Source organism: Hydra viridissima, unplaced genomic scaffold, assembly GCF_058129835.1.
Source record: "Hydra viridissima isolate aposymbiotic clone 2 unplaced genomic scaffold, HvirCarnegie_v1 scaffold_8, whole genome shotgun sequence".
Taxonomy (NCBI): domain Eukaryota; kingdom Metazoa; phylum Cnidaria; class Hydrozoa; order Anthoathecata; family Hydridae; genus Hydra; species Hydra viridissima.
The window spans coordinates 11,040,353-11,053,368 of NW_028324307.1; the positions used below are offsets into that span (position 1 = coordinate 11,040,353).

Sequence of the window (13,016 nt, forward strand, 5' to 3'; positions counted from 1 at the left end):
ATATATATATATATATATATATATATATATATATATATATATATATATATATATATATATATATATATCTTCAAGTATGCTAATCTTCAATGCATACATCTTCAAGTATGCTGATGTAATATATTGAATAAAATTATCTAAGTAATCATAAATTAAGAGTTTTTAAATTAATCATAGAAAACCTAGTTGCCATTTAAAAAAGTTAAGAAAAAGTTTAAAAAATCATTTAATGAAGAAATATAGCTTTTAAAAAATCTTTTATTTAGTTTAAGCACATTTACTTTTTTGATATTATCCTTGTGTTGGTAAACCAGAAACTACATCTAGAGATATGGTAAGAGTATAGAAATTATTATGTTTGTATATATGTAAACATCCATAAATGTATATCTTATAAATATATAACTACTATAAGTATATAAAAATTTATTAGTTTAGATATTTGTAAAGTTATACATTTATAAAACTATATATTTATATAAGTTCTTAGTATAATGATTATAAATGCTATGCTTGAATTTTTCTATGCAAGTTGCATGTTTCACAAAAAAAAAGCAATTTGATAAGCATGATAATAATTTAAATGCCTGTTAGACATTTTTATTTAAGTTAGTACACTAGCTTTTTATTGTAGTCTCTATTTTTGTTTTCTTAGTTCCAATTCTACAATGTTTTTAAAACTTAAATAAAAAAGAGTTGCCTTTGATAATATAACCAAAGGCCTTTCTTTTACAAGATAAACATTTCATAAATTGTTCATAGATTTTTACTCAAGCTTTCTAAACTAAATACCTAAATTAATTAAAGAATTGATGTAGAAAACTTTTGTAACAATAACAAATTTATTTTAGCTATTTTGTTAATGAATATGTTGAACATTTTGAACTTTGAAAAATGAGTCTGATCATTAATTGCAGCTCTCAAACTTTTTTGCTTCCATTATAAATTTACTTTTCACAAGTTTTGATAATTTTCAAAGAAATAAAAAACATTGCCTTTTAAGAAGACCTGTCATATTTTGCTTTTTTAAAATTCAATTTTTAGAGTTGAGTTTGCTAAATTTTTTTGTTACTCAATCTTAGTAGCTTAATGGTTAAAGAAATTCTCAAGTTATTCCTGTATTTCAAACATTTGTTTATATGCAGTGTTAAGCAAGTTCATTAGAAAATGGTTCACTCCATGCTATAGTTATATTTCCATGTGTACTGTTATCTAACTTAATTAACTGTTTTTTTAAAAAAGGAAATAAGTTTACCATAAAAGAATTGTTTAGAGTTTCTTTGGATTTGGTCAAACTGCTGAGGTATCCATCGTACTTGTTGATGCAGAAAACAGAAAACAAGTGGAAGTAAAACTTGAAGATGGAAAGCGAGAAAAAATGTATCTCTACTATGATGGAGAAACTGTGGCTGGAACTGTAAACTTTAAACTTGATTCAAAATTTTTTTTCTTAAAGATCCCAAGGTCAAAAACTACATTATACTTGTAATGAAAAGTTTGATTTGTGCAAAAAGGGAGATTTTTTTTTACCATTTATTTCTAATTTAATTAAATAAATGAAAAAGAGCAATTTCTTTTTAAAGTTTTTAGTATATAATGGTTTATAATGATAATCATTTTCATGAAGTTTTTTTTTTAAAGAAAACATTTGCACTTACTTTTTTTAAATACTTTTGCTTGCTAAAAAGTGTGGTATTCTATTATCCCTGTTAGCATTGCAATTTGGAGGTCTTAACATTAGTTTTAAAATTTTCCAAGCAGTGTTAAAAAATTTTATTTCTTGTTTGAAACTGATAAATTTGTTCAAATTCAGATTTGAGTTTCAATTTCTTTTTTTTATTTAAATATAAATTTTGACCCTGGGATACTTTTACCTCAGGACCAACTTTGAATTTGTAGAGTAATTTTAAACCAATTTTTCCAAGGACTATTTTATTAAAAGTATCAACAGTTTTAAGGAATGTTTAATATCAAATTTTTTTAGACTTTAAATTTTTTATATTTTTAATTTAGGCATAAAAAAAAAAGTTTTGAAGACTAACTTGTGAAAAAAAAAAAAAAATCTCCAGAATTTTTAAAATGTTTTCTAAAACTTCAATAGTTAAAGTAATGAAAGGAGTTTTTTTAAATTTCAACAAAATTGAAAAAAAAATTAATGTGACATTCTTAATTATTTTGTGCAATCATTCTTTAAAATAGTCTCTTTAAAATAGCTTTTTTTTCACAATGTTTTGAATTTTTGGGCAACTTTTGTTTGCAATAATTTTAAATAAATTTTCAGGTGAATGTGAACTTAAAATATCCAGGAAAGAAGTTAGAGCATCATGGAATTAAAGTTGAATTTTTTGGACAAATTGGTAATTTATTTCATGACCATTCAACAATTTTTTTAATGAAAAATTTAGAATTTTTCCTTCGTTTCAGGTATTTATCCTATTTATGGTACATCTTATTTTGATTTTTCTAGTTCCATCAACTTTTTTACATTTGTGTGTGTGTTCTTTTTGTGCTTTTATAGATTAGAAGAAGTTAAAAAAGTGGCCACCCATTTATCTTCTAAAAAAATTACATATTTTCTCTCTTTAAGTTTCATATAATACTCTCACCTTTTCCTTTGTAATAATTCACCGTAATAAGTTCACCTTTTTTTCTGAAATGAAATAAATATGATGAACATAGGTTATTAGGTACAGAAAAATAAGAAGTGAGCAAAATCCTCATTTTATACATGAATGATTAAATTAAAACATGAAATTATGTAAAAAGCTTAAATTATGTTTAAAATCAAATAAAATAGTATCTTAAGTATCAAAACATTAGAAAATTAACAAAAAGTTCAAATAGCAAAAAAAATTTACTTAATTTCATTCAAGAGTGTTACTTAGAATTACTTTATAGTATTATGATTTTTATGCTGTTCTACTGCACTTTATGATGTCCTACTGCACTATATGATATTCTATATGATTTGTTACAAATGCAATAGTTAATGTCTCAAAACAGACTTCATCAAAAAACAAGGGAATGGAGGAACATTGTAGTTAAAAAACAAATTTAAATTGAATTTGTTACTGATTTCTCAATGGAGTGAAGTTAAACTTCTTTGCAATGATGATGAGTGGTGATTAAACAATCTGTTTAATGTCTACGAGCAACTATCGAAATAAACACCTGTAAAAACAAAAGGTTAGGCATGCAGAAAAGTAACAAAACATAGGGGGCCTTAAAAATTGTCCATAATTGTTTTTAAGGCAAGAAAGTAGTAGACAAACAAAACAGCTTTACAAAGAATTGTTGTAAAAAAAATTTAGATTTTTCATTCAAGTTTGAATAAGTTTCTTTGGAAGCACTGTAGGTGATTTATAAAGTGTTTATTTCACTTTAATGTTTATTTTTTCTTTTCTTTTTTTTAAACTAAAATTCCTATTAATTACTTCATTTGTTAAAGCTAGTTCTATAGGTTTATTTTAAAGCATATGGTAAACAAATTTATTGCTATCTAGGTCTCTCATTTAATGAAAACACTGTTAGTCTGTGAGCATTCAATTCTGGTGTTACAAAATGGCACTATTTTATAATTAGTTTTTTATGTGTTAAGTTATTCAACCATATGTTTGCTAAAACATCAATAGTAGAATAGAAGCTGCTAGAAAAAAATATAAACATCACATGATAATAACTAGTTCAATAGAGTTACCAGGTTTTATTTAACTCATTCATAAAAGGTTTTTCATAAAAAGTTTGTCATCTAAAAGACCAAGATTTAGTTTATAGTATAAAGTGCCAAGAGTGTTTTAAAATTGAATGAATTGCTTTCACTACTGCAGTAGGGTTTGAGCCTCTTGAACCAATCACTCTATGGCTGTCACATCTTAATATGTTGCTTGATTACATATTTTCTTTAGTGTATAAAACCAAGTAATAAATTCAGCAGTTATTTCTTTTTGAGAGAATAATAAGAGTTGAATTTTGGTGTATAATGCTTTTGATTAGAATCTGATAAACTACCCATAGTTTCTGTATTTTACCTGTTGGTAGGCTCTACCAACTCCTGCTTGTCTTCCCTATTAATGTCTTTTTATACCATTTAGGCATTATAAAAGCTAAAGAATTCACTTGATGCCTTTTTAACAGAAGAACAGTAAAATTTTCATATTTTTCTAAATCAATACTGACTTAGATAAATATGCAAAATGTGACTCTCAACTGGCATTTGCCAACAATCCCATTCTTTTACTCTTGAGTTTCTTTCAATTGTTGAATTCACAAAAGATTTTCGATCTAAACACCAAAAAATAAAAGATGGATGAGTTGCTTTTTTTTTATATCTGCTAAAAAATTTTCATTTTCTGTGCTACTGTGACTAGATTTTATTAGATATTACACTATTTATATCTCTCCTCTTTCTTCTCCTCCTTGTTCTCCTGCTTCTCATGGTCCTCCTATTCTTCCTGTTCCTCCTCCTTTCCTGTTTCCGTCTCCTCACTCTCCTTCTCCTTTATTTTAACAAATCAAAACTATATAAAATGTGCTATACTATCCTTAAGATCAAAAAGTTAACAAAAAAATTTTTAAGAGTTACATTTGTTAAATATTTTTTTAAAGTTCCTCTAATATAAACAGCCAAACTCATGTTTCAAAAAAAAAATCCTTCGTTGGATGGCTTTGGTTGTGTCAAAGTGGATAATTTTTGAATTGATTAGTATTGAGGAGTGTATTTTTGGTGTTTGTTTTGTCAAACCAAAAGATTTGGTCATAAAATTTCTTTTATAAATAGAATCAGTATTTCTTGCAAACTCTTGATACATTTTCTTGTTAACTGCAAAGCAGCTTGGTTTAGATGATTGCTCACAAAAATTAATTTCTGAGATCACACACAGTTTCCGCAGGTGTTCACAAAATTTTTATTTAAAGACTGCAGAACTTTTGTTGTCTTTGATTAAAAACTTAGCAAGTAATATCAATAGTAAGAGATTGTACCTCTTTCTATTTCAGAGCTTTTTTATGATCGAGGTAACCACCATGAATTCACTTCTCTTGTTAAAGATCTTGTGAAACCTGGCGAATTGTCTATGAGTAGTTCTTATAAATTTGAATTTGTTAATGTTGAAAAACCTTATGAATCTTATAATGGAACTAATGTTAGACTGAGGTAGGTTTTTAATCATTAGTTTTTAATAAAAATTTTTGAAGTTTCATTTGTTTAATTACAGTCTCTTAAATACTGCATCGCTGTTCTTTTTAATGTGAAAATATTTTATATTTTCATTGTTACATTCTCATTATGTTCTCATTATGTTTATCAGATTCTCGTTATGTTTATCAGATGCTTTTTTTTTCTCAAGTTGATATTATCATAAATTTGTCATAAATATGTTATGAAATTGTGATTATATGTAATCTTGATTTATTTTGACCATTTATCACTTAATTAGTTATTATGACCTCTATATCTAGATACTTCTTAAAAGTAACTATAATGAGAAGAATTGCAGACATAACACAAGAATTAGATATTGCTGTTCATACACTATCCACATATCCAGAATTGAACAACAGGTTTAATCTTTAGTCTCCTGAAACTTCTCATTAAGTAAAAAAAAAGTCAATTCTACTTTTAAAATAGGTTTTATAAATGTTTGCATTACTTTTAACTTGAGTTTAATCAACATTAAAAAAGCTGTGAATTACAGATAGTAAACCAACAAAATGGCAACTTTTTATGACTTTAGATCCTCTGGCGCTGTTTTGAGTTTTTGTAGTAGTGGTCATAAGTTTTTTTTTCTGTTTTCTTTACATATTTTTAACTTTAAATTTAAGTCAATGAATAATGTGAGAAAATTTCTCACCTAAAAATTGTCATTATTTTTATGTCATTTGTTTTGATTTTGAATGAGACCCATAAAATTGAAAAATTTATTCTTGATTTTTTACACTAACTATTAAGATGCCATTTCATTTAGTATTAAGATGGAAGTTGGTATAGAAGACTGTTTACACATAGAGTTTGAATACAATAAATCAAAGTAAGAGGTTTTCAGCTTCTCATTAAATTTTTTGTCTTTGTAGTTCTCTGTTATGGTGACTGTAGGTAAGTTTGTTCAGTAAGCTGCAAAAATTTACCTTACGTTTTTTTTAAAACCATAATTTTACTTAGAATTACATAATGATAAAAACAATATTAAAAAAAAAACAAGCTTTATTCTTTCTTATAGTAATTGTGGGATTCATTTCATGCATAAATTGAATTTAGATAATCAGAATGAACATTCAGTTATCTATATTCAATTTCATTTTTTGCTTTTTTTTTTTGCTTTTTTTTCTTCTCTCAAAGGTTTCTTCTCTCAAATGTTTTACAGCTAAAAATGAAAAGTTTAAAACAAATTTTTTTACTTTTGTTCTTTTTTTTACAAACTTCTAGATACCATTTTTTTTACAAACTTCTAGATACCATTTTTTTTACAAACTTCTAGATACCATTTTTTTTACAAACTTCTAGATACCATTTTTTTTACAAACTTCTAGATACCATTTTTTTTACAAACTTCTAGATACCATTTTTTTTACAAACTTCTAGATACCATTTTTTTTACAAACTTCTAGATACCATTTTTTTTACAAACTTCTAGATACCATTTAAAGGATGTTATTGTTGGGAAGATCTACTTTCTGTTGGTTCGCATTAAAATTAGACACATGGAATTGGCAATTATTAAACGGGAAATAGCTGGCACAGGTCAGTATTATCAACATTTTAAGTTGTGACACTATTTAAACTAATTCCTTGCAGTTTGTAGGTGATGTGGTATACCTAGCTTTATTCTTTTAGGTCCGAATACATATACTGAAAATGAAACAATTGCAAAATATGAAATAATGGACGGTGCACCTGTTAAAGGTAGTTATTTTCTCATTTCACTCTCTACGATCGTTAAACGTTGTTTAAAGGTACAATTTCAGTAAAAATTTGTAAAACCTTTTAACCACAGAAAATTATACGCCGATTAATGTGAAAGCTATAGCAGAAAATATATAGCAGAAAAAAACCTGCTCTAGGTAACTATCTTTTTAAAGAAGACTGTTATATTATGGGTTTCCCTTGCTTCCCGTGCAAATGCATCAAATAAAGTAGTAAAATTTCTTGCTTTGTTTTTTAATTAATTTCACCAACTGTACTTTTTTTCTCTGTGTAGGTGAATCAATACCTATTCGACTGTTTCTTTCTGGTTATGAACTGACGCCGACTATGAAAGACATCAATAAGAAGTTTTCGACGCGTTATTTTTTGAATCTTGTTCTTATTGATGAGGAGGAACGGCGTTATTTTAAACAGCAGGTAGTTTACAGATTTTTAATGAAAAGTTTGTCTGTTTTTTCAGAAACTGTTAAACTCCTTTTTTTTTTAGGAAATATATTTATGGAGGAAAGGAGATATTCCCAAACGACAAAAAATTGCTGGACTGGAAGATAAATTTGAAAGAGTCTAATTTATAAAATTATATATATATATAATAACTAGTTTTGTACGGATTTTCTTTTCTACTTGCATGTTAAACTAGCAGTTCAAGAAAAGAGAACGCTGTCGCAGATGCTATATTATCAACAGTGTAGAAATTTTAGTCTATGCGTATGTACTTAGATATATAGCATTGAGAGACGTCAGAAAGTTAAATTTGAATTTTGTAGAGTTTTTACCCCTAAGTACTATTTGGTTCACCATCTTTTGAGTATTTAATTTATCTTCTGAGATGTGTTTAATCAACGAATTTTTTATATTAAAAAAATTGCTTATTACACACTTTTCATGGAAAATATTTTGGCGAAAAATTTTTGTTTTATCTGACGATTATTTTACGTTCTTGTTTGCAGTCTCTGTTTTATCCGACGATTAATTTTTATAGATTAATGTTTGCGAATATTGAAAAAAATTTTCGCTTTAAAAACAAACTTTATTCTCTATGCTTGTCTTGAATTTTTTTTATCAGAAAATTTTTTTTTTTGCTGATGCGAATATGATCTAGATTATTACATTGTTGTTTTTGTTATTAACTATTATGTTTGTTAACTATTATGTTTGTTAACTATTATGTTTGTTAACTATTATGTTTGTTAACTATTATGTTTGTTAACTATTATGTTTGTTAATATTATGTTTATTAACTATTATGTTTGTTAATATTAACATTCGAATTTATCTGTTCTGAAATACAATCTCGTTAGTTTTTGCATTTTCTACCTTTCTATATTTTCTCTATGTAACTATTTCTGGAATTTTTCTTTAAAAAATCTTCGAAAGAACAAGATGATATTTGTTGTTTTTTTTAAAACTTTTTTGAAGGTTTTATGAGCGAAAGGTTTTATAAACGAAACCAACACGAAAAAAAAATAAAAATTTAAACATTCTCTGATCTACTACTAGACCAGCTCTTGACACGGAAATGAGACTTATCTCATTAATCTGTTTTCTAAAAAGTTATTAAAATTCAGTGTTAATCAAACTTTTAGAAAGTTTTGTAATTGTAAAAACTCTCCAAAAGCATTTAAAATGTTCCAATGTTTTAAGAATTTTCTGGAATCCTTTAGTCATTTTTTGAACTTTCTGAGGCTTCAACCCTTCTGACATGGATCAACCATCTTCTGAAGGGATCAACACGTCGGAGTGTGATGACACTGGAAATCCATAATACAATTTTACATTTGCAGCCATGAGTTCCAAAACAGCACAGGTCTATCAACGTTCATTTCAAGAAAAACGTTTTAATTTGTGTTTCTCTAAAAAAAATAAGTTCTGTGTTGCTTCAACTTTTGCTATAAAAATGATGTAAATAGAAACTAATACCTGTCAACTAGAATTCAATGTCTCTATAGAGATCCATTTTGAAAATGATGGACTTGTGCGACTATGAAACTCAGCGAAATTTTGAAAAAGAGGTCTTACTTGGACCACGACATAAAAAATAATTCTTATACTTTTTACAATTTTTTAAATTAAGTTCTATTTTTTTGTATTAATCTTATTTAAATTTACAAAAAAGTTCTCTACATCAAACACCGTCAGAAAGTGGATTTGCGCAGTTTTGGAGCTTAAGGCTTCAATGTAGAAAGAAATTTGAACTAATAAGGAACGACCTTCGTCTTACTAAGCTCACTGCTGAGCTTCTGACACTTAAACAGTGCAACAAAAAAATCACAAATTATGACAAGTATGGACAGTCACCAAGCTTTTTCAGTCTGCAAGATGGGTTGTACTTCTGCAACAGTGTAATTGTTATATTCGAGGCTTAATGAATCAACTGTAGTCCGAACGTATAGCGTCTATTCAAGGGGGGTTCTGGAAGCATCTGGAGCATCTGAAAAAGGACTATAGCCAAATGCTAAGTGCCTTAAAGTATAATTATAAGTGGAAGGTCATCGAACTTCAAAATGGCGTTATTCCTGATGGGTCTCACGAAAACGAATTCACAAAATGACCATACGTTGATAAAGCTTATGGAAGACCTCTGACCTAAAAGTCTGTAAAAAACTAATTCGTTTTGAATAAAATTACAGATTTCCTCTATACACCAAATAATAGAACGTTTACATTTTGTTAAAGTTTTTTCTTTTTTCAAAATTCGTTTACCTTTTAGTTCAACTATCAAATAAATATACAAGATAAAAAAACTGCTTCGCTTATCCTCTAGAGGATATTAGAAGGAACATTTTCTAAAAATTTGAAACGAATTGATAAAATTTTGGATGGGTTTGTAGAAAAGATCCAGTGTGTTGTAAAAACCATTTAAAAAATAAAAATCATTAAAAAGCTCCAAGTGAACTGCTTTTTGTATTTTAAACTTCAATGCCTTCAAATATTTTCATCAATACTAAAAGTCCTTTTTTTTTCTACGAGCGAACGATGCTCATCTATGGTCATCTATGCTCATCGTGGTTTTTTTTCTACGAGCGAACGAGATGCTCATCTATGCTCATCTATGCTCATCTTGGTTTTGCACGATTTGTGGCTTTTTTTTGTTTAAAATAAACTCTAGAAATCTCTACGATAAGAAGATTTATCATTAGATTGACAACATGAAAATCTGTATTGCTAAAAGATAGTACGATAATAATGTTAAAATTGACTTTTTCATAACATAGATAGAATTTTTTTTAAAGTATGGCCATTTCATAGGAAATCTGGATTTTAATATTTTTTTAACAAGTTTTCCGTTCCCTGACGTTCTTATATATTCCTTGACCAGATTTTTTAGTCTTGTCGCAAGACGCTTCTTGGCATGACCTACACACTGTAACATTTTTCTTGACATGACCTACACACTTTAACATTTTCCTAAATATGAAGATATTTCTTATAGGGATTACTTTTAAATATTTCATTATATCATGACGTATTGCTATTTCCTAGGATATCGTGACGTATTGCCATTTTCTAGGATATAATTTAAATCGTTCTTTTGCACTGAATGTCGAAAAATTTCTACTGCGATGCTCCATTGTGCTAGAAGTTTTTGTGTAATTTACAGGTCATTTTTCACTTCAAAAAAATGAGCCTTGAATTTTTTTTCAAATTTTTTTGTTCCTTTCACATTCTTTTCAATATTGAGCTTTAATATTCTCAAAACATTCAGTGAATGTGTCAAAAATTCAGTGAATGTGTAAAACATTCTGTGAATGTGTAAGCTTCTGTTTATATATTTGCATGCTCTCTTACCAAGCTTAACTTATCCACGTACCCCATTTGAGATAAAAACTGGTCAACTAAACTAACATCATTTGAGCAACATTCAAGAAAAAGTCATTAATGACTTTAAAAGAGTAAAGTTTATGATATAATTATCATAACTTTTTATTATTTTTTTGATTGTGATTTTTCTTAATCTCTGGATTTGATTTTTTGTGTCGTAAGGGTAAACTACAAAATGCTAATTTTTTTCTACCAATTTTCACCATGGCTTCCGCACAACGAAATTACAGAACAAAAAAATATTAATTTTGAATAAACTTATTTTAACAATAGAACAACTTCCCTTTAAAGAGCACACTGTGGTACATATTTTATATGTTGATATATCCCTCAATGCTATTAAATATCAAACTGTATTTGACAAAATTATATGAAAATGATTATAATCTAAAGACCTACCTAACATGAAATAAGTTTACCAATATGCTAGATAGGTTTATAGTGATTTCAAAAAGGTAACTAAGGCGTTGCTAAGGGTTCAATTGTTTACATACCTAACTAAAAGGTTAAATATCTAAAAATATATGATATAAGAAACAACCTAGAATCTTACTAAAAGAGATGTGAGGCCTGAGTCTAAAAAAAGTTTGAAATTTTTTTACTATAAAGGTTAATGCCGGTGTCAGTGTTTTCGTTGGACCACAAATAAGGAAGATCATAAGGTGTGACGTAATCAAGAAGCTAAAGAGAGCAGAGAAAGCGGCATAGGACAGTTTTGGTGTAGTCATTCATGAACAATCACAGGGAAACCTACGAGGAGCTGGTTCAGATTCTCATTATGAATTACACTCAAATGGAAAGCAGAATTTCTAATGAAATCCACATCCTTGATGCTTGCCTTAGAAAAATTATACTAAGCCGTAATAAAAGCATGACGATGGAGCTTATGGATTTAGGACTTATTCCAAAAGTGATTTGGAGCCAAAAACCCAGAAAATCTCCTCATTTTTAAATCCTTCTGAGCGGTTTTGACTTTTTTTTGTATAGTTATGACCTCATTATTGTTTTATTTTTGACAGTATGAGTGAAAAACGTCCAATTCACCGTTTTATCTCTATAAATGAGAAATCTCTGTTGGCTATCTTTATAAAACCAAAATTTTTCAACAAAAAGCGTTTTACATAGAGGTACGAAGTGTTACGTATGGTACGAAATGTTACGAAGTGGTACAAAATGTTACTTATCAGTTTTATTTTAATAAATATCAAAAATGTAAAATATTATTAAAATTCTTCAATAAAATTTCAATGATATTAGGACATGGACACTAAGTCTTACTTTCGAGAAGAAGACTAGAACAAGCTTTTTTTCAAATAAAAAAACTTATCATTAAATTGAAAAATAAATACCTTAGCCACAATTCAACAATTCAACGAATTAAGTTAGCAATCTAAGAAATTCAATATTTAAAAATAATGCTTTTGTATTAAAAGGAACTTTTTTTAAAAAATGTTAACGATGTTTGAGACAGGAAATGACAATGATGTTAGTTTGAAGGTAAACATTTGTCAAACTCAAAGAAGTTGGACTTGGTTTCTTTTCACCATCTTTTTCGAGATTTTTTTGTGTCTCTTGTTATTGAACAAGTTTAATAAAATCTGAAGTTGATATAAATTAACGATAGCAAACCTAAAGAAGTTGGTAAAATTTGCAATTTTTCAACTGGATTTATTAACGCTGATATCTAGAAACTAAGACCGTGGTACTTTATGTTACAATTAAAAAAATGAAAACTTGATATTTCTGTAACTTATCATTAACTGTTTTTCAAAAAATCTTTGCGAATGCAATAAAATGTAACATTTAAAATTTTCTTAACCTAACTCCCATTTTTTACCCAACAAAAAATTTTAGATAAAGAAAGAAAAATCAAGAATACAAAAAGAACTAAGTAATGCACAAAAGAGTTGAAAATGAGTCATCCATCCACTGTTTACTGCTTGTACAGAAGAGCGAAAATTGTGTCTTCCACTCACTGTTTACTATTGCTGTAGAAAAGCTAAACATGTATCTCATCCACTAATTAATGACTTAAAACGTTATTGATGACTGCAAAGACACATATGTTATGAAAGGCATCAACCATCTTGTTGGATTGCCTAAATTGAGCTTTGGAGAAATAAGTGCAAAAAACCACTTCATCTGACAGTCACCCCTAAGTACGTAAGGATACGTAAAGGAAATTAATTAGAAAGATGTAAGGAGTAAGCGCCCTTCCAGTATTCTAAATATCCTCCATCAATTTCACAACAAAGGAAAAGAAAACATAATCTCC

At 27.6% G+C, this 13,016-nt stretch overlaps 1 protein-coding gene across 1 annotated transcript; it reads left to right on the plus strand.

Moving 5' to 3' along the window:
• The first annotated feature begins 241 nt into the window (after nucleotides 1-241).
• Nucleotides 242-8,306, plus strand: LOC145186535 (vacuolar protein sorting-associated protein 26B-like). Its single transcript, XM_090096355.1, has 10 exons — nucleotides 242-334; nucleotides 1,274-1,417; nucleotides 2,282-2,357; nucleotides 4,996-5,152; nucleotides 5,458-5,559; nucleotides 5,964-6,026; nucleotides 6,630-6,736; nucleotides 6,830-6,898; nucleotides 7,194-7,336; nucleotides 7,407-8,306. Exons 1-10 carry the CDS (start codon nucleotides 332-334, stop codon nucleotides 7,485-7,487), a joined length of 945 nt encoding a protein of 314 aa, XP_089952481.1. The 5' UTR covers nucleotides 242-331; the 3' UTR covers nucleotides 7,488-8,306.
• The last annotated feature ends 4,710 nt before the right edge of the window (nucleotides 8,307-13,016 follow it).

Coding starts and splice junctions, on each gene's coding strand:
- LOC145186535 (XM_090096355.1), top strand. Junction 1,418..2,281: donor GAGAAACTGTGGCTGGAACT/GTAAACTTTAAA, acceptor ATAAATTTTCAG/GTGAATGTGAACTTAAAATA. Junction 6,027..6,629: donor TTTGAATACAATAAATCAAA/GTAAGAGGTTTT, acceptor ACAAACTTCTAG/ATACCATTTAAAGGATGTTA.